Source organism: Scophthalmus maximus, chromosome 18 (genome assembly GCF_022379125.1).
Source record: "Scophthalmus maximus strain ysfricsl-2021 chromosome 18, ASM2237912v1, whole genome shotgun sequence".
NCBI lineage: Eukaryota > Metazoa > Chordata > Actinopteri > Pleuronectiformes > Scophthalmidae > Scophthalmus > Scophthalmus maximus.
The window spans coordinates 11,264,970-11,284,343 of NC_061532.1; the positions used below are offsets into that span (position 1 = coordinate 11,264,970).

General features: G+C 42.4%; 3 protein-coding genes across 5 annotated transcripts; all 3 read right to left on the reverse strand.

The window, feature by feature from the left end:
• Nucleotides 1-417: 417 nt before the first annotated feature.
• Nucleotides 418-3,188, reverse strand: LOC118290487 (adenosine 5'-monophosphoramidase HINT3). The gene is made up of 5 exons (XM_035618200.2): nucleotides 2,701-3,188; nucleotides 2,496-2,613; nucleotides 1,498-1,567; nucleotides 1,209-1,335; nucleotides 418-995 (listed from the first exon to the last, which is right to left on the reverse strand). Exons 1-5 carry the CDS (start codon nucleotides 2,791-2,793, stop codon nucleotides 948-950), a joined length of 456 nt encoding a protein of 151 aa, XP_035474093.1. The 5' UTR covers nucleotides 2,794-3,188; the 3' UTR covers nucleotides 418-947.
• A 78-nt stretch (nucleotides 3,189-3,266) lies between these two features.
• Nucleotides 3,267-5,408, reverse strand: LOC118290488 (adenosine 5'-monophosphoramidase HINT3). The gene is made up of 5 exons (XM_035618201.2): nucleotides 5,271-5,408; nucleotides 4,919-5,036; nucleotides 4,270-4,339; nucleotides 4,009-4,135; nucleotides 3,267-3,732 (listed from the first exon to the last, which is right to left on the reverse strand). Exons 1-5 carry the CDS (start codon nucleotides 5,361-5,363, stop codon nucleotides 3,649-3,651), a joined length of 492 nt encoding a protein of 163 aa, XP_035474094.2. The 5' UTR covers nucleotides 5,364-5,408; the 3' UTR covers nucleotides 3,267-3,648.
• Nucleotides 5,409-5,672: 264 nt separating this feature from the next.
• Nucleotides 5,673-19,348, reverse strand: LOC118290349 (nuclear receptor coactivator 7). Of its 3 annotated transcripts, none has more exons than XM_035617946.2 (17): nucleotides 19,212-19,348; nucleotides 18,026-18,222; nucleotides 14,544-14,704; nucleotides 13,225-13,295; nucleotides 12,996-13,103; nucleotides 12,793-12,894; nucleotides 12,223-12,348; nucleotides 11,818-12,002; nucleotides 11,309-11,451; nucleotides 9,889-10,422; nucleotides 9,562-9,733; nucleotides 9,310-9,457; nucleotides 9,060-9,185; nucleotides 8,801-8,953; nucleotides 8,102-8,197; nucleotides 7,933-8,006; nucleotides 5,673-7,442 (listed from the first exon to the last, which is right to left on the reverse strand). In XM_035617946.2, the coding sequence occupies exons 2-17, from the start codon at nucleotides 18,061-18,063 to the stop codon at nucleotides 7,307-7,309; spliced, it is 2,373 nt and encodes a 790-aa protein (XP_035473839.1). In that variant the 5' UTR covers nucleotides 18,064-18,222; nucleotides 19,212-19,348; the 3' UTR covers nucleotides 5,673-7,306. The 3 variants fall into 3 exon arrangements, with proteins under 3 accessions (XP_035473839.1, XP_035473841.1, XP_035473840.1); XM_035617948.2 differs by lacking the exon at nucleotides 19,212-19,348 and adding an exon at nucleotides 18,689-19,193 and having other exon boundaries at nucleotides 11,309-11,418; XM_035617947.2 differs by lacking the exon at nucleotides 19,212-19,348 and adding an exon at nucleotides 18,689-19,192.
• Nucleotides 19,349-19,374: the final 26 nt, after the last annotated feature.

Here is a 19,374-nt window from a genome sequence, read left to right on the forward strand (position 1 = left end):
CATTCATAACGATGATGATGATTATTATGATCACTGTTATAATTTTCATAATACAAATAATTGTTATAATTATTAGGAACTGATGCCACACACAGAAGATTTCCTTTTCTGTTTGCTGTATTCAGGCCCATTAGGACCTCCAGTATTCTCATGATTATATAACTTCTTTTTTTTTGTGTTCTAATGAATTCTGTGTTTTTCCCTCCAAACATTGTCGCTCAGACATTCGTGTTGGTGCTGGCAGAGAAACAAAGACGTACATTAGGACACATTGTCCCCTGTGATTATTAAAGTAAACAGAGATACTGAAGGGTGGTATCATACACAGCTGCACACACTCGAGCCTGTGTCTGTGAAGTGGCGTAAGGGCAAAGCAACCCTCAAGACTCTGTCAGAGATGATCACATTATTTGGAGCTTCTTTCAAGACCTTTTATTAAAATCATTTATAATATCACGTTGATATGAAAAGAGGTGTTTTCCTCAGTGCATCAGACAGATTAATGGCACAAGGTATTAAATGTATATGCTTGTGTATAAAACATAAACAAACAAAATAATTTCTGCATGTAAACAGATTTGTGAGGTTTGTGCATGAATGTGCAAAGTTCAACTTTCCTTTCTGACAGACTTGTGGTTAAAAAAAAAACAAAGAAAGTACAATTAAATGTCTTCTTATATGTGACTTTCAAAGTGCATAAATATATCAGTTATCATTTTTCACATTTGTTTTCAAGGTTTGTATTTCAACATAAAATAATTATCCCAAAAGCTGCAATTTCCCCCTCATTCATGGTTCAGGTTGAACTTCAACAGCCTCCACCCAACTGAATCAGCAAGCAGCATCGAGGACTACACAACATTAAAACCTAAAATTGCACTCAGAAAAGCTAAATGACGTATAAACATCAAACAAGATTGTTGCAACTTCGGATACTTTGATTGTCTTCATTTGACCGTGCCGCGAGTCTTAAGCTGAGAAAGCACTTTGTCCACCTGCAACCAGAGCAAAAAAAGGAACTGACACAATATTCACAATACTGTTCAGTTCAGTGTCGTACAAATTAAAAGTTCTAACAAAATAACATTTATACATAAGAAAAAAAAAACAACAGATACACAAGGCACAACAAGGAAGACATTATAGGGATCATTTTAAATTTTAAGTCATCGAAGCTTCCAGCCTCCATACAGAAGTGTACGACTCACAGTGATGAACCAGTGAGACTGTGGCCCGTAGTGCAGCTGTGACCTGAAGTTCATCTTGCTGGCTGGAGCCAGAGTGTGGAGGTGGAGGTGGGGAACGGAGGAGAACGGAGGCACATGAAACCCCATCCTGCACACATTCAATGTGGGATTAAAATGTAAAACCAGAGAGAATACTGCTAGTGTACTGCAATAAAATTTCCAGGACATTATTAAGAACAAAGTCAAAAATACCCAATAAATACATGTGAAGCAAAGCATAGTCAAACCTCCCACGACCTAACTGATTTACCTGACATCATTTAGGTCGCAGACTTTTTTTTCCTCCAGTATACTCCGTCCCATTTTCTCCATTTGCTCCACTATCAACAAACACATCACATCAATATGGCACATTGACATAACCACAACGAAACACAAATAAAAGAGAGTACACGAGAATACACAGCTTTGTGTTTGCTGTATAGTATAATTATTTAGGTATATCTCAGGTTAACCTTTGCTGGATGTTCATTCATTTTGTGATATTCAGTTACCACACAATAAAAACTGGACTCTCAAGTTCACAGTTGCAGTGTGTTTATACAAATTACGTGTTTAAAGAGAAGAAACATACTGAAAAGTTCAGGTTATTCATGTTGCTCAGGACAGTTTACTCTTACTTATTTTGGGCAACAACAACAACAACAAAACAGCTGAAATCAGAGGGTAAGCTTAGTGAGGTCTCTTTGATTTGACCTCTACATTATGGTGCCATTTCCACATGTGTATTTTCTTGTGCTCACAGTTTCTAGCTTGGATAATACTGGCTGAACTGCCTCGTCAAATTTCAAATAGTACTGTGGGTGACCCTTTCCTCTAATCCAGATCGAACACTGCTGTCTCATCTGTTGAACTGCCACCAGTAATTTTGTCTTGTTAACGTGTAGGGCTGCGACTAATGATTATTTTCATTATCGATTAATCTGTTGATTATTTTCTTGATTAATCGATCTTGTTTCCCCAAACCCCAAGATGTTTGGTTTTGCCCACACACCAGAGATATTTAGTTAACTGTCACAGAGGAGCAAAGAAACAAAACAATTTTACATTGAAGAAGCTGAAATCAGAGAATTCTTGCATTTTTTCTTCATAAAAACTATTTCAACCGATTAATCGATTATCAAAATTGTTGACGGTTAATTTAGTAGTGGATTACCAATCGACTAATCGATTAACTGTTGCAGCCCTACTTAGCAAATTGAGAAAAACAGCTCACACCCGGAATGTGAACTCAGGACCAGGGCTCACCCAGAGAGACGTCGTCCCCCTGAAGAGCTTTACAGTTGTCGATGTGCCTCCTGGGGACGACGAGGTAGTGATGAGTGGCACCAGGCTTCGAGTCACGGAAACAAACCAGCTGATCGTCCTGCGTTAGTTGGAACAGATGTGGAGTCAGTTGTCAGCTGTTCGGTGTGTGTTTTAATAAGTTGGCAGGAGGAGTGTGTGTACTCACACTCAGCAGGATTTCTGTGTCAGTCTCGCTGGTCGCTATCTGGCAGAACGGACAGTCTTCGCTCCGGGAGGAGGAAGCCTCCTGAGATCCCATACCTCGCCCTCAAGAGTCTGTCTTTGGTAAATCACGGGCTAATCTCTGCGAGGCGGGTCTGACTCACCGACACACCAAACATCTGGGCGTGTCCGCGGTCCGCCCGCAGGACAACCAGCCGGACACAGAGCTCGTCGAGCAGGTCCACTGCTGCGTTCACGGGAGCTACGTAAACTTCCACCTCACAACACTTGTGCGTCACACACGGCGAGAAAAAAAGTTTCAAATGACAGCCAGTTAGCTTAGCACAATAGGGGTCAATTATAAACCAAAGACTGTTTATAAAAATGGACGTAATCACCGGGTCCGTAAAATGAAGCCAATGCGGATTTGCCTGAAACCTGTATTCTCTTGAATCATGACCAGCAGGGGTTGCAAAAAGAAGTCAGTTTCTATGGAAGTCTATGAGAAAATGACACTTCATCTCATTTTATTTATAACGTCAGTAAACATATTCCCAAGGAGTTTGTTTGTTTCAATCTGTAGTTTCACTTTAATGCAGCATATTAATTAAAAAATTATATGCATTGGAGTAAGGATACAGTGTGATTGACAGCTAGTGCCTTCCAAGATGACTATACCAAGGGGTGACGTCATGGTGCTCCAAACAGATAAAACCTGTCAACTTCCAAACGCAACAAAAATTTTAAAGCTAGCGCTTTAAAATCTCATTAATTAAAAAATATGGAGGCAGCTAGTAAAAAAGTATTTTCAAAATAAAAATAATTTCATTATAAAATCCAAGTATATCTCAAAAACTGATCACACATTGCATTGTGATGTTAAACAGTCAACTGTCCTCTTATATCACAAATCAAATAGAGTATAATTATTTCTCAGTTTCTTTGTTTGCTTTTAATATGTACAGTATGTGAGGTGCTTTTTAATGCTCTGCAGCAGTGGACCATTTTTCTTTAGATGCTCCCGCAGATATTCTTCCTGCAAAGAAAAATACATTTATTTAATATATTAATTTAATTGGGCAGAGAAAGTGCATTAAGATTGTCACATAATATAATATTGAGCATTATGTATAATGCTCAATATTACTATAATTAATGGTGCTGGTGTTATACATGAGATTGTTTTTAATTAAATATTGGTGACAACAGTAATGTCATAGCCAAGTGACATTACAAGTGAATCAATAAAGAGGGTCGATGAAATGGAGACTAAGGAGAGGGACAGAGGGAACTGCTAATTCCCAGTACTCACTGTAATAAAACTGCTTGTCCCTGGAATGAACTTATAAATCATGTACTCTGAGATTTGGCTGGCGGGGGCGAGCACGTGGAGGTGGAGGTGATTTACTGAGATGTAGGGAGGTTGGTGGAACCCCAGCCTGTGGAGGCAAACACATCGGCGCTATCATCAGCACACAAGTCAAAGTGCAGTTTCTGAGATTCCAGAGGAGGAATGAAAAACCTCAGCAATCTTGACAAGGCCGAAACGCACACAGTACCTGTCCGCACCCACCTTACGTCCTTCATATCAATGATCCCTTGTTCGCGTAGTACAGCTCTCCCCATTTCAGCCATCCTCTCAACTGTTGGGAGACACAACTCACTATTTCTTTGTAAAACTTGGATTAGATAAAAAAGAATCTGTACACAACAGGCAGATTAAGGTGCTGCAAAGACAAGCAAATGTGAGCAGAGGCACTGTTGTAGTAGCAGCAGTAGTAGTGTCCGAATAAACATAATGGCACGAGTATTAACAGCAGCAGTGTATTGTAGCAAAGTCTGTAGTATAATCAGCAGCAACAATATTATGGCAGTGCAAGAAAAAGTTATTATTTGAAGTAGTTACTAGGAAGTAGTGACTACAATGTAGTAACTAGAAAGGCGCATACCTCTGCCACGTCTTAACAATCTTTCACACCATTGTATAGCTTTTATAGCAGGAATATAAGAGAATAGAGGAAGTAGTCTGATAACATAAATTATTGATTTATCATAAAATATAGTTGAAGACACTTGGAAAAGAAAAAACTCCTGCAACTGTACCAAATTTATCGGGCTGTGTCCAGGCCCTTTTATCCCTAAACCGAGTTTGGTGGAAATCGGTTTTGACGTTTTTGCGTAATTCCGCAAACAAACAAGGACGAAAACCAATAGAAACTGACTGAGCCGTCTGTGTCCTCTGTCCAGTGATAAGCAGCTGACTATGTGCCGCCTGGGAATAACCAGGTAGTGGTGAGGAGCAGCAGGATCAATGTCCCTGAAACACACCATCTCCTTGTCCTGTGGGACACACACACACACACACACACACACACACACACACACACACACACACACACACACACACACACACACACACACACACACACACACACACACACACACACACACACACACTTTAATCTGTCATTTGATCACTTCCTGCTGGGAATCATACAGAAGTAACTAAAAGAACAACTTCATGTGACTTACTTGAAACGGAACTGTAGCTTTTATTTTTAAAAATGACATTACCTTTAAAATAACTTCCGTCTCTTCGTCTTGGTTGTTGGCGATCGAACAAAACGTACAAGTGTCAGCAAACGGGTCTGACTTTCCTTCCGCCATATTGCCGATCTCAGTCCCTCACCTCATGACGTCATCCCGCTGCCGGTAAACACTTTGTCAAAGATCGTCTATGTTTACGACGATGGCCTATCCGGGGCTTTTTTTGTTGTTGTTGATAATGGAAGTGAAGTTCAGTTTATTTGGCGTTTAAATTGACACGTAAAATAAATTTCATAATTAAAAAAGTGTCTTAGTTAACTTTTAATTAATACACAACACACTTGTTTAGGATCATAACTGTCACAGAAGTCTAAAACTACACAGGAAATAAAAGTTGTAAAAAAAACAGCAACAAAATCCCTTATCGTGTGTGTTTATATAACATTTATTTAAGTTTAAATGTGGGTGCCATAACAACACAATAAATACATCCTTAGTGATGTCACAGTACACAGCAGTTTTGGATTCATAAGAAATAATACTTGAGAGCATTCACAGTAACAACACTGAACAGGCTACAGGCAATAGAGCTCATTTTCACATGATGAGATAGTTGGCGTTAGTGAATAGTACGGCCGGTAGACTATTGTAACGATGGTGTCAGACATCTTCAGTATTCCATATTCATGCACTACAAGCCCGTCTCAGCTACATAGGATACATTTCTTTTTCCGTGTTAGTAGATATGAATTTTTAGTTAGTGGCATATTAGAGTGCAAAAACAGATGATCCCTTTTCCACCCAATTCTGTGTAAAGCAGAGGCTGACCTGTGGTGAGGCAGCATCCCTCCCATAGTGATGATTAAACAACATTCAATAACAAATTTTACATTGGAGAAATGAATGATTACATTTCAATTAATGAATCCTGTAGTGCAAAGTCACATCATATTAAAACTCTACTGGCAGCAACTCTCAACAATGACCACAAATGGAAAACAAAAAAAAAAAGATCAGCATGAGACATGAATTCAATGCTGACAAAGAGGCGTTTCTAGTGCTTGTTGGGTCCAATCAGAAACAGAAATGTTTAAAGAATACATTTTTTTAAAAAGAAGAACCATTAAAAAAAACATTCATAAAGACAGAATGTAAAAATAAAATCTAAAATCTTTTATAAAATATGACTAACTGACAAACACGAAATAAACTTAGAACATATTTGGTCATCACAAACGGTCCTGGCTTTATCGCTGCTTTTGGAATTTTACTGGGGAACAAAAACTTTGTATAATGAAATGAGAAAATGCAATGCTCGTTCGGTTCAGCTAAAACTGAACACTTCCTTTGTAAACAATTGCTGCATTTCGCGTATTAAAAGTTAACTTTATCGTGGAGGATCTAAAATCCTTCCTGGCATTTTCCATTTTTCTTCAAGTTTCAAGTTCATTTTGTTGTTTAAAAAAAAAATAAAAAAATTAAAGGACAGACTATTCCGTCTTCAGTACTTAATCCTGTACATTCCCAAACATTAAAACGTGTCAACCAGTATTTCTGCATTATACTACAGTAATATGGAATATTTTATTCTTTCACACACACTACAAATCAGCTCTTTTTATCCTCACCAGCAGCCTTCTTTTCTTCCCTCCCTCCTCATAAGCTCAGGTTGGTAAAGGCAGTCGGCATGCTGGGAAAGCTGGGGCCGTGGTCGCATGTCTAAGGCAGCCGATGGAGTGAGACCACGGCATTTTTTCACACACTTCCACCTTTGAGGGGAGGATGAATTCGACATAAAATGGCTGACATACCGTGCAGGTCAAACCCGTGTCAAAACAGGCGTCGCACGACTTTAACGTTTCTGAACAGCTTTTCAGTCAACATGAGAACTCCACAGGCAGCTTCTTGTCCTCTCTCGCAGAATATTTAGTGTAACTGTGGGGTAGCTAGGTTCGCCTCCAAGTGGCACATGATTGACTTGGTGGGTGTCTGGAGGTTTGAGGTCGTGGAGCGGAGCAGAGCAGAGCGTGAATGTTGTCGTTAGTGGAACAGAGCAAGTGAGGCTACTCGAACGACCAGACCTCCAGACTGTGGATGATGAAGTCCTGCCGGGCTGCGAGCGGCTGGTTGTTGAAGGTGGCGCATTTGGTGGAGGCGCCTCGGTACAGCTCAGCATCCAGCCACAGGCCCAGCTGACCCCTGCAGAGGAGAGGAAACACGGACACACGGGGAAAAATATTGAGAAAAGGTTCTAAAATTATTTGGAGACAAACCCCGTTTGCTGTCCAAAGGAGTTTTCAGACACAAAATGTCCGTAAAATTGGGTCCGGCAGGAGATTGTCCGAGTCAAATGCCTTCACAACAGCAGGAACATTTCAAGAACATTCAGGCGATGGGTGGCGCCTGGGTAGAGCGCCGACTCGCTCGCTGTGAATCTTCCAGAGATTTTCCTGCTGTACTTCACAAGGGCTCACTCAGGCATTTTCCAGACAGGAAGAGTTCTGGAAAATGTCCAGAGCAACATTTGCGGTCTCACATAAAGCCCCTCCCGAAAAATATGTCTGGACTTCAGTGCATGTCTGAAAGCAGCTGAAGAGTGTAGATTAGTAAAATAACTTTTTTTCCCAAATCCCCCAAAAACTACATTAAATGAGCAACAGTTATTTCCTACTGAGCTGGTAGACCTTACCCTCCTCCTCCCATCTGCAGAGAATCTGTATTGCCTTTCACAAAGTAAGAATTCTCCCCCGTCCAGCGGTACACCTGAAAACAAACAGCAAACGGTTTCTGAATTTGCTTTGTTCGAGGAGTAACGCTAAACATCTTGAAATTAGTTCTCAAACCGACTTGGCACACACCTTGATTTCAGGACAGAAGCTGTAGAGGAACGTCTCTCCTGTGCCGTAGCAGTGTTCGCTAACTCTGAAGGGGTGAGTCGAAAACGCCCCGAACATCTGTGAGAAGAAAAAATCTTTCCTTTTTCAACTACAAATTTAAAATCCCATTGAATAAAAGGTTCTCTTTTAAAATGATCATGACCACAAAGGTTTTTCTTAAGTCTATATTTTATAATTCCACCAGTTGCCAAAGTCAGAAATGGTTTATGGTTTGATTGTCCAAATCTAAAAAGTGTTGCTCTGGGAGGATTGAGTGAGAGCAAGGATGATTCTGCTAATTATTATCTATTGCAAATTCAATTGAAGCCCCTTGTAATCAAAAGCAACACAGCAGCTATACAATGGTACAAACTACTGGGGTTAGTTGCTCAACACAAAAACATTTACTGCATTAATATTAACCATGCACAACCTACACAAAAAACTTTTTGTATATATTTTAGCCAAAATTACACATTTTCACTGGACACAACACAACACTAGATATTATTTTACCCCTATGCACTGTTTTATCACTAGACGAAGAAAAGGGATGTCATCACCGATCGACGCCATAAATGTCTGACGGCGATGAATGGCCTTTGCATTTGACCTTCAACACCAACTGCCGGTAAGCTCCAGGTTATTCACATACAGTAAATCAATGTGGACGATATCTACCTGATTGTCAATGTCTTTGATGACCAGCAGCACAGGACTGTCCACCGTTGCCAGGTTTCTGTACAGAGTTTTGAGGCTGGTCCCGTGTTTCACGGTGCTGTAGGCCAGGCCCCAGGGGTAGCCCTGCACACGGGCTGGCAGGCGACAGGCAAGCTGGACAGCAAAAAATGACCACCAGATTATGAGGCGTACGGATCAGTATGTTGCATATGAACTGCTCAAATTCCTAATCAGTAAATTGGCAATTTTGTTTAACTACCTTCTCAATGTGTGTGTCCTGCAGCAGGTCACTGGTATCACTGAGTATGGGCAGTGTGTCCACAGACAGGTCTCCGTCATAGCTGCCAAAGCTCTGCCTGCGCTTCGCCTCATCAACGGTGATGATCTAGGAGCAAAGTCAGTAATCGAGAAGAATCAGAGACACGCAGACTTTAATTTTTAATGCAAATCAAATCAAAAGACATCAATAAAAACTGAAGGCTAATTTCACTTGGCTCAAACTGTTTCACCTCCCAGCTGCAGGATGCAGGGTCACTGAAGAAGTTATCGATCATGTCCAGCTCGTCTTTCTCCACCACGACGAAGCCCTGCTCTCGAGCCTCCTTCCCGTACACATCCGGAGACCACTGCACAAAAAATGCATACAGGTGGTCCACCCTGCAACATCCACACGTACAGTGCGTCAGGTTCATTTCTGCAGGAGTCAAAAGCAACGACAATGTGCTTGACTATGTCGTGCATGAATTGGCTCGTCACGTCACCTTTCTTGTGGCACGGCGAACCAGTACTCTGGCTGCTTCCCACGGCTCCCGAAGGTGTGGGCAGGACTGGAGGTCATCCCAGTAGCAAAGGACTTCCTCATGGGCTTTCCCACTTTGAAACAGAGGAACATCGGAGGGTTTTTACTCCTCTCCTCTGATGAAAAAAGCATGTCTACATAGAATGAAAGAAAAAAAAAAAGTGTTAGTTTAAGGCTCGAAAAGTTCAAATTCTGCACATGAAGGCTTTGAGACATCAACACTGAGGTAGGAACTACGATAACTGTGACAATCTACTCGTGGATTTAATATCTGGTTTATAATTTCTACCTTCTATTGGAGCCTGCATCCTCTCCATCAGCCACGACTTCACCTCTGCTTCATAGCTTTTCTTCCGTCTCTCCTCCTCGCTGAGCTCGTCCCCCTCTGCCGGTAGCTCTGGGCTTTGGCACTTCAGACTAGAGCTACAAAGAACCTCTACAGCCTCCGGCAGACTGAGTGTTTTATCGTCTGCACCGTTCAGCAGCTCCTCTGTCCCTTTGGGTTCGATATCTTTGGTTACCTCTCGGCTTGTAGGTTTGTCGTGCGAGTTGCCCGGTTTTTCAGTCTGTGAGGAGGATTGCATCGACTCTCCGTCCTCGAGGGAGCTGTTCTGAGCTACACCCTCATCTTCCTCATCGTCATTAAGCTTCCCTTTAGTTTGATCGAGCGTCGACTTGGCGACTGGGACAGTCTGTCGGTCCCTGCTGGGTGTTCTAGAGGACGATCCCTCTGTTTCTTCAGTGCTCACGTTGACAGTAGGCTCCAACTCTGTGAATCCTTCGTCTGACGGAGATTTGTCGGTCTGATCTCCCTCTGTGCTCACTGGTTTGGACAAGATAAATCTAGCTTAGTTTAAACCCAACACATCCTATTCTCGGGCCACATCTAGGGTTTATTGTTTGATATGTAGAATATCAGGGCCACTTAAAATGGGACAAAACTAATCTTGTGAGTAGAGTCATAATTTCAGGTGGAAAGAAGAAAAAGGTTACAAGAATAAAGTTGCAATTTTAGGAAATAAAGTTGTAATTTTAAAGGAAAGAGTCAAAATATTTGGAGAATAAAATCATAATGTCATAATGTAAGGATAACAAAGTTGTAACTTATGAGAAAAAGTCATAATATTCAAACAATAAAGTTGTAATTTGGGGAGATAAAGCTGTTATTTTACAGGAAAAATCCAAATATTATGAGAATAATGACATAATTCAAGGATATAAAGTTGTAATTTTATGAAGAAATTTTAGGCTACATATTAGATGGGGAATATCAGTAGATCAACAAAAATGAAAAATGTGGAGCATCTTGTTAAGTTTTAATTTAATAAAGGTTTCACAAATGAAAAAATACTTTTGGATTATAAGCACAATATTATCAGAAGTATCAGGACTTTGAAAAGATTGTGCAAGAAACTGTCAATTCAGAAGAAAGAACCACAGACTGGGAGCACGTTGCCTCTTTTGTGGAGGAGGAAATGGTGGTAAATTACTTTTTTTCTCGTCCTAGAAATATCATATTATAAGAGATTTAGTCATTCGACCTGTAAAAAAACCCTTTAAACCTTGAAGAGGAGTCAGTGATAGGAATGAAACTAAATGATTGGTCACAGGGTTGGATTTGAAAATCCACACAAAACATTTTCATTCATTATCTCGACAAACCTAGAGAAGATAATCACAATCATCAGCGCTGGATGATAAGATCTTACCAGTTGATTCAATGTCATCCAAGACGATGGGTCGCTTTGAATCCAGAGCTTCGTAGCGGCTGAAAGGGTTCAGGTCCCGCTCCGATGGCAGCTGCTCCCACTCACCTGGCCTGTACACAGGACACAGATCCTCGGGTCGGTCTCTATGGGGTCACCGGGGCGCCACACGCACGGCAAACGGGGATGGAAATGAAGAGAGAAAAAACAAAAGAACAAACAAAAAGGGACAGGCCCAACAGAAATTAACAATGATCCAAAAATGATAAACAACTCAAAAGAACAATGTGAAAAGGATTAAATTAAAAATGGAGGACTAAAAACTATAAACAACTGGAATCTGAGAGGGAACTAAGAGATGTTGTAACGAGGCAAATGTAAAAAGTTCAAGAAAACCAAACGGTTAGGTACAAACAGTTGACAGAACAAAGAATATAGAAACTGAAGGGCGGAAGAGGAGGAATCAGAAGAACGGAGAGAAAAGAGGAGGGGAGGCGGTCAGGAGCTCTTACGATGGCGGGGCGTCTTTGAGCTTCATGCGCGACACGTCGTTGTACAGCGCGACAGAGACGACCTCCTCCATGGGGCAGATGAGGCCATACTCCTCGCAGCCGTGCTCGATCACCAGCGGGTCCGACTTGTGCGGGTCGAACATGATGTTGTTGGGCGTCACAATCAGCACGCCGCCCACCACTCCCTGCAATATTCACATTGACATGTGGAGAGATTCTTCATATTAAAAAAAACAAAAAACAACGCACATAAAAGAGTGGTACCTGCTGAGTACAATTTGAATTAGGGTCAATTTTCTAGTTATGAATTACTTGACATCATCACATACATAGTGCGTTTGTGTGGATTGTTACAGCGTGAATTTCATTATCAGCCGACGTCACTGTGTTTCCGTGACATCTCACCATGCCGTCGGTGAAGTATTTGCAGCTCATCTTGATGAATTTCACCGTTGACGGGCTCTCGTCCTCCGAGTTTGGGGAGAACTCACGCCGGATGGACTTTGCTGACCTGCTGTTTGAAATGCCATCCTGATGGACACACCAAAAAATACACAGCGATCTGAAACATTACTTTTTTTTCGTTGTTGTTGGTATAGCTCTTTTTAAGTGTGTAACGACCGGCAGTTTTTGTTTCATTTTTTTTTTTAAAGTTTTTTATTAATTCAGATTCAGAGAGTTTTAGACCACCAGAGCCAGTCATTTCTTACCGACTTCCTTCAAATTAAGTTATAGGAGTTACTTTTTCACTTGACGGCTAAATGTTGGCAGATTTAATTAAGATACTTTCACACATGCACTGAAGTCCAGACATTTTCCGGAACTTATCTGGAGGGGCACATACAGCCCCTCCTCTCACATACAGCCCCGTATGTGAGAACGCAAATGTTGCTTTGGACATTTTCCGGAACTTTTCCTGCCAGGGCCACTAGCAAAACAACAAAAACAACAAAACCAAACTGTTCTTCCGCTTACACGTGACGGTTTCTCAGACAGGCCGTGTGAGAGTTTGGGACTGGAGGAACTCGGAGGCTTTGAGTCTGCGTCTGACTGGCTCACATCGGGGACAAACAGCTTCTGTTGTGAGGAACGAAAACAACAGACCATCAGCCGGTCAGATAAGACGCCGCGGATGACTGAAGCGGCATGATGTGGCAGCGTCAGTCGTTTTTCCTCACCTGTCCGGGGTAGACGCTGAGGGAAAACAGCTTGTTCAGCTGGACCAGTTTGTTTGGGGTGACGTTGAACTTGAGGGCGATGCTGTTGAGCGAATCATGAGGTCCCACCTGAAATAAGAGATCAACTTCCTTATGGGAAAATACTACACGATGCAGTCGATAACATTTCTGTCAGTCAGTCAGAAACACGTTTACATATAAAATGTGTTACCAGTGTAACGATACTCACAATGAACTCCACTGTGCCTGGTGGTCGCCTCTTCTCCCTCTTGGTCTGATTGCTGCTCTTACAGCCATCGTCTGAGAGAGAGACAGAATTAAAGAAAAGGACGTCTGCAGATGGAGGACGATATGAATATATGCATTTATTCTGTCCATCTCATCCAAGTTGCCAACATGTACTGTGTATATTTAATAATCCAGTGATTTCATTATAACTTTCTACAATAAACAACACAAATTAAAAAAGAATCCAATGAGGCCAGTGAAAGGAAATTCTGTAACGGAAGACTTTATAAATACTCATTTGTCTCATATCATTATCTCTCTCACACACACACACACACTTGTAGTGAACAAGGTCCACAGTCAGCATTTTCTTCTAGCCAAGAACACAGCAGCCATTAGCACAGCACTCCCTGCCATGACTCAGCACCAGACTCCTACTCCACTCCCTGCTGTACTGATCGTCAAAGACAAGACCACAAGTCAGTTTTTCAAGTTTTTTGCACAGTGTGACTTTCTTTTTGCTCTCAGAGTACATATAACTTGCGAAGCTGCTTTCAGACATGCACTGAAGTCCGGATAATTTTCCGGAGGGGGCTGTATGTGAGAACGCAAATATCTGCAAATTTAGCTCTTTATGGAACTTTGCCCCTCATGTCTGAGTGAGGCCATGTGAGAATACAGCAGGATACAACAGAGGGCAACCCTGACCGTATACAAAATGTTGGTCTCAGGACAGCAGCCACTCTGCCCGGCATGTAGACACATAGTGCAATATCCTAATGACACTACAGTATTTAGTTTACACTTTTTTTTTCCACCTGTAAGAATTAGATCTTAACTTATATAACTTGGGTTTTCTATAATTCATACGGAGATATTAAGGGAGTTATAGTATTTGTCTCAATAGTTCAAACAACAGAGGGGCTAAAATGTCACCATTAAACTGTAAGACAGCAGAGGATGAAGGTTATGTAACTTCCTGTTTAAAACTGCTGAGATTGTTTCCCCATCACAGCCGACTCTTCTGCTGATTATCAGTCACAGGAAAATCATTTCAGCAATATAGACAGTGAAACTAATGCCACTCACTACTGTTAACTGACACACTGCTCGTCTAAAAATGGGAAAAATTGTTAGGATTGCCATCATACTATGACTACAATATGTCTGACTTCATTGCAATTCTCATTGGGCTTTACCCCATGATCATTGAATCCCCGTCATAAGAGTATTGTGCTTTTTTTTTTTTACTATGAGAAAGAAAGCTGCAAAAGCTTTGGATGTAAATATTTGTGGCGAGTTTTTAGATGCAGGTCTTACCCGAGCCTGTGGGCGGTTTCGTCGTCGTCGTCCGCTGTGGGTCTGTCTTCTTGTTGGGGTCAGCGTCGGTTGGGACGTCTGGACAGGAGATGATCGCCGGGCTCTGCTCGTTCACATTCTTGTCCGACTGGCTCTGCTTGGGCTGTCGCCGCCTCTTCAGCCTGACGGGACCGAGGATGGAGGAGAAGGATTTGTATCGTCATTTGTAGGATAAAAAAAGAAATACAACACTGTAGATGGACATTTGATCATATTTGTTGTAGCTCGTGCAGGGAGAACTCTTTCGAGGGTGGGATCAATGAATCTGTGCACATTTACAGTATAAACTTAAACCATGTTAATGCTGCAGCAGATGTTGATTTCATAGTGAAATAAGAACTGGTCAACGATAGGATGCAATGAAGCATTTAGCTCAAATAAAAAAAACATTTAGATCTGTCGATTGTGATCGACAGATCTAATCGACAGAAAAAAAAATGTCTGTTTTTTGTCAAATTTTCTTTTGTAACAATGTTGTTTCCATTTGACATTTATTTTTCAATCCATCGTGATCGGCAGTCAGCGGGCTCTATGTGCCTGTTTACTGTCCAACGTGATGAAGAGTGGAACTGACGTTGTGAAGTCAGATCTTCCGTCCAATCAGCGTTACTGTGTTCAAAGTTATAACATTGTGCTTTTTCTCTCTTTACTTCTACTTTGCTGCATCAGCTGTATTTTCCTCTCAGGCTGTCCTCTCCCCCGTTTAATCATTGTTAGGTAAGGGAATGATGTAATGACGTCTTAGACCCTGTTGAGGTTCATCAAGGGGGAACACTGCAGTGCAGAGCAGTGGAACCACATGTTAGTGGTGCACTTAAGAATAATGCACCCTCTCTGGAAACTCAATCGTCGATGTGAGCGCGCTAAGAAAAGATTAGACTTGAATTGATTTATCAAATGCTGCGAGTGCGTTTTGCTCGGCGTGTCTCTGGACAACGGAAGAATAAAGGAAAAGTGAAGAGAGAAGTGTCTGAAGTGTTCAAGTGCCTTAATGGAACAGGGCAGGAGTGGGTCGATAAAGGCTGCAGACAGACAGAGCTCAGGCCTCGCCCCGCAGCCTCGGGTCACTCTCCCACTTTAACCGACGCAGCGCACGTCTGGCAGTGAGGTCAAGAATCTGCAGACGCCCCAAGAGCACCGTTTGTTTCACTGTGGGGGATTTCTCACAGTCTGCCGATCACTCTCTCTCTCTCGTCTCAACATTTAACCTTTGTTGTCCTTCCCAAATCTTTCCCAGCTGAATGACAGAGAGAGCACAAATACTGAACTGAAACTACAAATAATGCAATATTCCCCCTGTCAAACTCAAAATATCAAAAGGCACCACTTCACTACCTGATTAACATAATTGTGAAGTTTCTTGAAAAAAGCCTCAGTCACTAGTATCCTTCACTAAGTTTGTGTGTGTACAGCCTGCTTTAAACACATTTACAGCGGAGTGTCATGTTCTTTACAATTTCCAGTTCATAATCCTACTGTATACTGTATAGGTCACCTTTTTGTATCTTCGTCTTCAGGATGTAGACCGTTTTGGTCAAATGTTATCCGTCCAAAAATTCTAATGACATTTTCTGACTTTCAGTCTTTTAAATGATAGAACATGATGTGGGCTCGTGGGTTTTTATTGACTTTTACTGTTTATGCGTGCCTCAAAATGACCTTTGCTCTATTGGTCAGGAAGCAAAGAAACTAACAAACTTTAAAGCCACGCAGAGAGCTTTTTCTGCAACAGTAACATGCTTAACTTTCAAAACAGAAACTCAAATATTGTTGCCTTCAACAAACATTGTTCTTAAACCGACATCAAGTACTACACAAGATATGAACTGCACTTATTTAAACCAAACATGTGGTAATGTAACTTGGCTCCTGCAAGGCTTATTTTCCTTCCTGACATGTCCTCTCTGTCCATAAGGCACACACACACACACACACACACAATCCTTACAGTAGTAGAGGTCGTCGTGTATTTGATGTGTTTAAATTTGCACTTTTCCACTGTTGTGTTGCTTACTCCCACAGATTTGCCCATTTGCCTTTGTGGAAAACAACATCCCTAAAGCAAAAAAGGCTGAATCCTATTAAAACCCATTACACTGCCGGCCTGATTACTGTGATGCCATTACTAAGTCACTTCCCTCCATGACGTCTCCAACGGGTTTGTGGCAGCCTGTCAGGGAAGCCTGAACAAGTAACCTGAGACATCACAAGAAGGAATAAAGCCCATTAGGCTACTTCAACTCACAACATCCATCAAGTCCGCAGTCAACATCGTTGCTACTGCAGCAGACTCTCATACTGCTTATCCATAACATCAAAGCATTTCACTGTTATACATCTAATGTTAAACAAATAAAAACAATTGCAAATTTGAAGGCATAAATGAAGCGAACATGTCAGGTATGGATGGGATAAATCCAGCATAGCATTTTAAAGTCTGTGTTAATGCTTTTTTAAAGGCACATTCAAACCATGAAACATTGAAGACCACCTCTTAATACAGTTTTTTTTCCCTTTTCATATTCACCCTAAAACAAACACCTGCCAGCGGTTGTTCATTCGTCTCATCCGTGCAGACGTCAGAGAGAGACTGTGCTGCTCCCTGTTCATAACCTGCCGATTTCCTCCCTCGATGCACCGTAGCCGTGACGAGCCTCTTTCCAGTCGACGCACATTTCCCTGCTGTCGTGTTTCAACCAAGCTGCCAACAGTACGATTTTAAGGTCATCCTCCCAGTGGGGTAAATTAATGCAAGAACTCTTGACGCACGACGCAAAGATGATTTGAGGCCGTATGAGCTGGACGCAGCTCCTAGACAGGTGGTTTAACATCCATGATTCAAAAGGCGGGTTTAGTTAGTAGTAAGTTAATGCACCTTGACAACAGAATGTCAAGGCACAAAGAAAAAGGTCAATCATAGAAAGATGTTGGACCTAATACACCAAAACATAACCTTAACCATAACAATATCTCCAACAGGATATAATAATATTATTATGTTACTTTGGGTAAATCGCCTATTTTCCTTACACAATTGATAAGTTGCTTCTTGCATTTCATTGGACGTCATTGTAATTGGACACCTGGTAACTGGAGCTATTTTTTCATCTAGATTCTGATATCATGCCGATTTTTGTGAGGAATTTACTCCTCCTCTGACCTGACGTCCTGAGAACAGGAGAAGCCGCATGAGATTGTAAATTATTCTGGGGCAAACATTTTATTTGTGACCAGGAGCTTGATAAATGAAATCGACTTGGTCAAACTTCACATGGTCTCTGGACTCAACTGATCACGAGCACAAACAATTAGGAAGTATGAACAAATGAGAGCTAAACGTTGGGGACGACAAATCAGTTTATGCGGACTGAAAAATACATGAATCAAAAGCGATTCAGTATTGAAATTCAAATTAAATCCATTACGTGCACACAATCCCTTACCTGGCAAAGTATCCCGGCTTTCTGTCTCTCTTCTCCATCAGGCCGGGGTCCTAAATGTGCATGCAGTCAAGCCCCATCCATACAAACTTCTACCACACACACACACACTGACCCACCCACTCAGTGTCCAAGCCTGGAAGACACAACTGAGGGAAAACCACCACTCTCACACGGTGCTCTCGCCCTTGTTCCGGGTCCTGCGGGAGGAGAGAAGACGCGGGGGGATTAGCGGGCTCACCAGGTGCTTCCTCACTCAACAACTGCTCATTTGGCTGCAAAAGCCCTCGACAGCTGATGGCGACGCCTCATCGGCCCGAGTGGAGGGCGACGAGAGCATCCTGCAATAGTCCTGCCGGGCCCACTGTTGCTGACCGACAGGAAGGGAAGTGCATCGCGCTCCCTGCTGCACGGGAAAAGGACACATCTGCGGCTTGTTAACGCTGCCACAATGAGCATGTGTTTGATCACGTAATGATGCTCGAGCCGGGACAGTGGGTCGCATCGCACATTTGGGGAATCCGGTAGATGTAAACACGCCCCGTGGCTACACAGACACGGGATGAATCGATTGCATTGCAGGTCACACACCCCGACGATCGCAAAAATGGCCAAACAACAGTTAAACCCGCGTGTGACGGGTTACATAACAGACGAGTGGCTTACCACAGTGGAAGAGACCGAAATGTGAAGCCACGTTTAGTCCACCTAGCGAGCTACTCGTCAGATTGTAGCAGCAGCGTGCTCAGAGGGGGTTCCTCTATGAACCGGGATCACCGAGCAGATTTCCGTCTCTACTGACGGTGCAGCAGTCCGAGCAGTCCCCCCCCCTTAAAAAACCCGACAAACATCCAGCTGCGCTGATGACAAATACGTCCGCGCCACCACCACCAGGTCCGTGCAAACAAAACAAGGAACGGCGGACAAGGTCCAGTCTCCCCCCCCCCCCAGCTGACAACACAGCTGATGCTAACGATGCTAGCTGCTGCTAGCCACTTTGTTTTCAAGACAATAGCAACCTGGGGGAGCTGGTGAGGGGTTTCACACTCGGCCCAGTCCGCTAACCCGGCCTCCTAAAACAAATCACTCCTCTACGTTTGAACTGGACAAAACGCTGAGGCGAAATTCCGGAGCGCGACGATGCCCTAAGACGCCAAATTGTCCATAAAAAAAGCCGCTGCCCACATACCTCGCGTGCATCCTTGGGGTAACCAAATGAAACCCGCCTCGACTGCGCCCTCTGGTGGCTGTGCTAAAACACGCAGCAGCTCACCACCTGCTTGTCTTTAGCTGTTAGCGAGCTAACAGTAGCTCGGGTTATCTGAGGTCGGCTGGGATTTGAATGTTGGTCG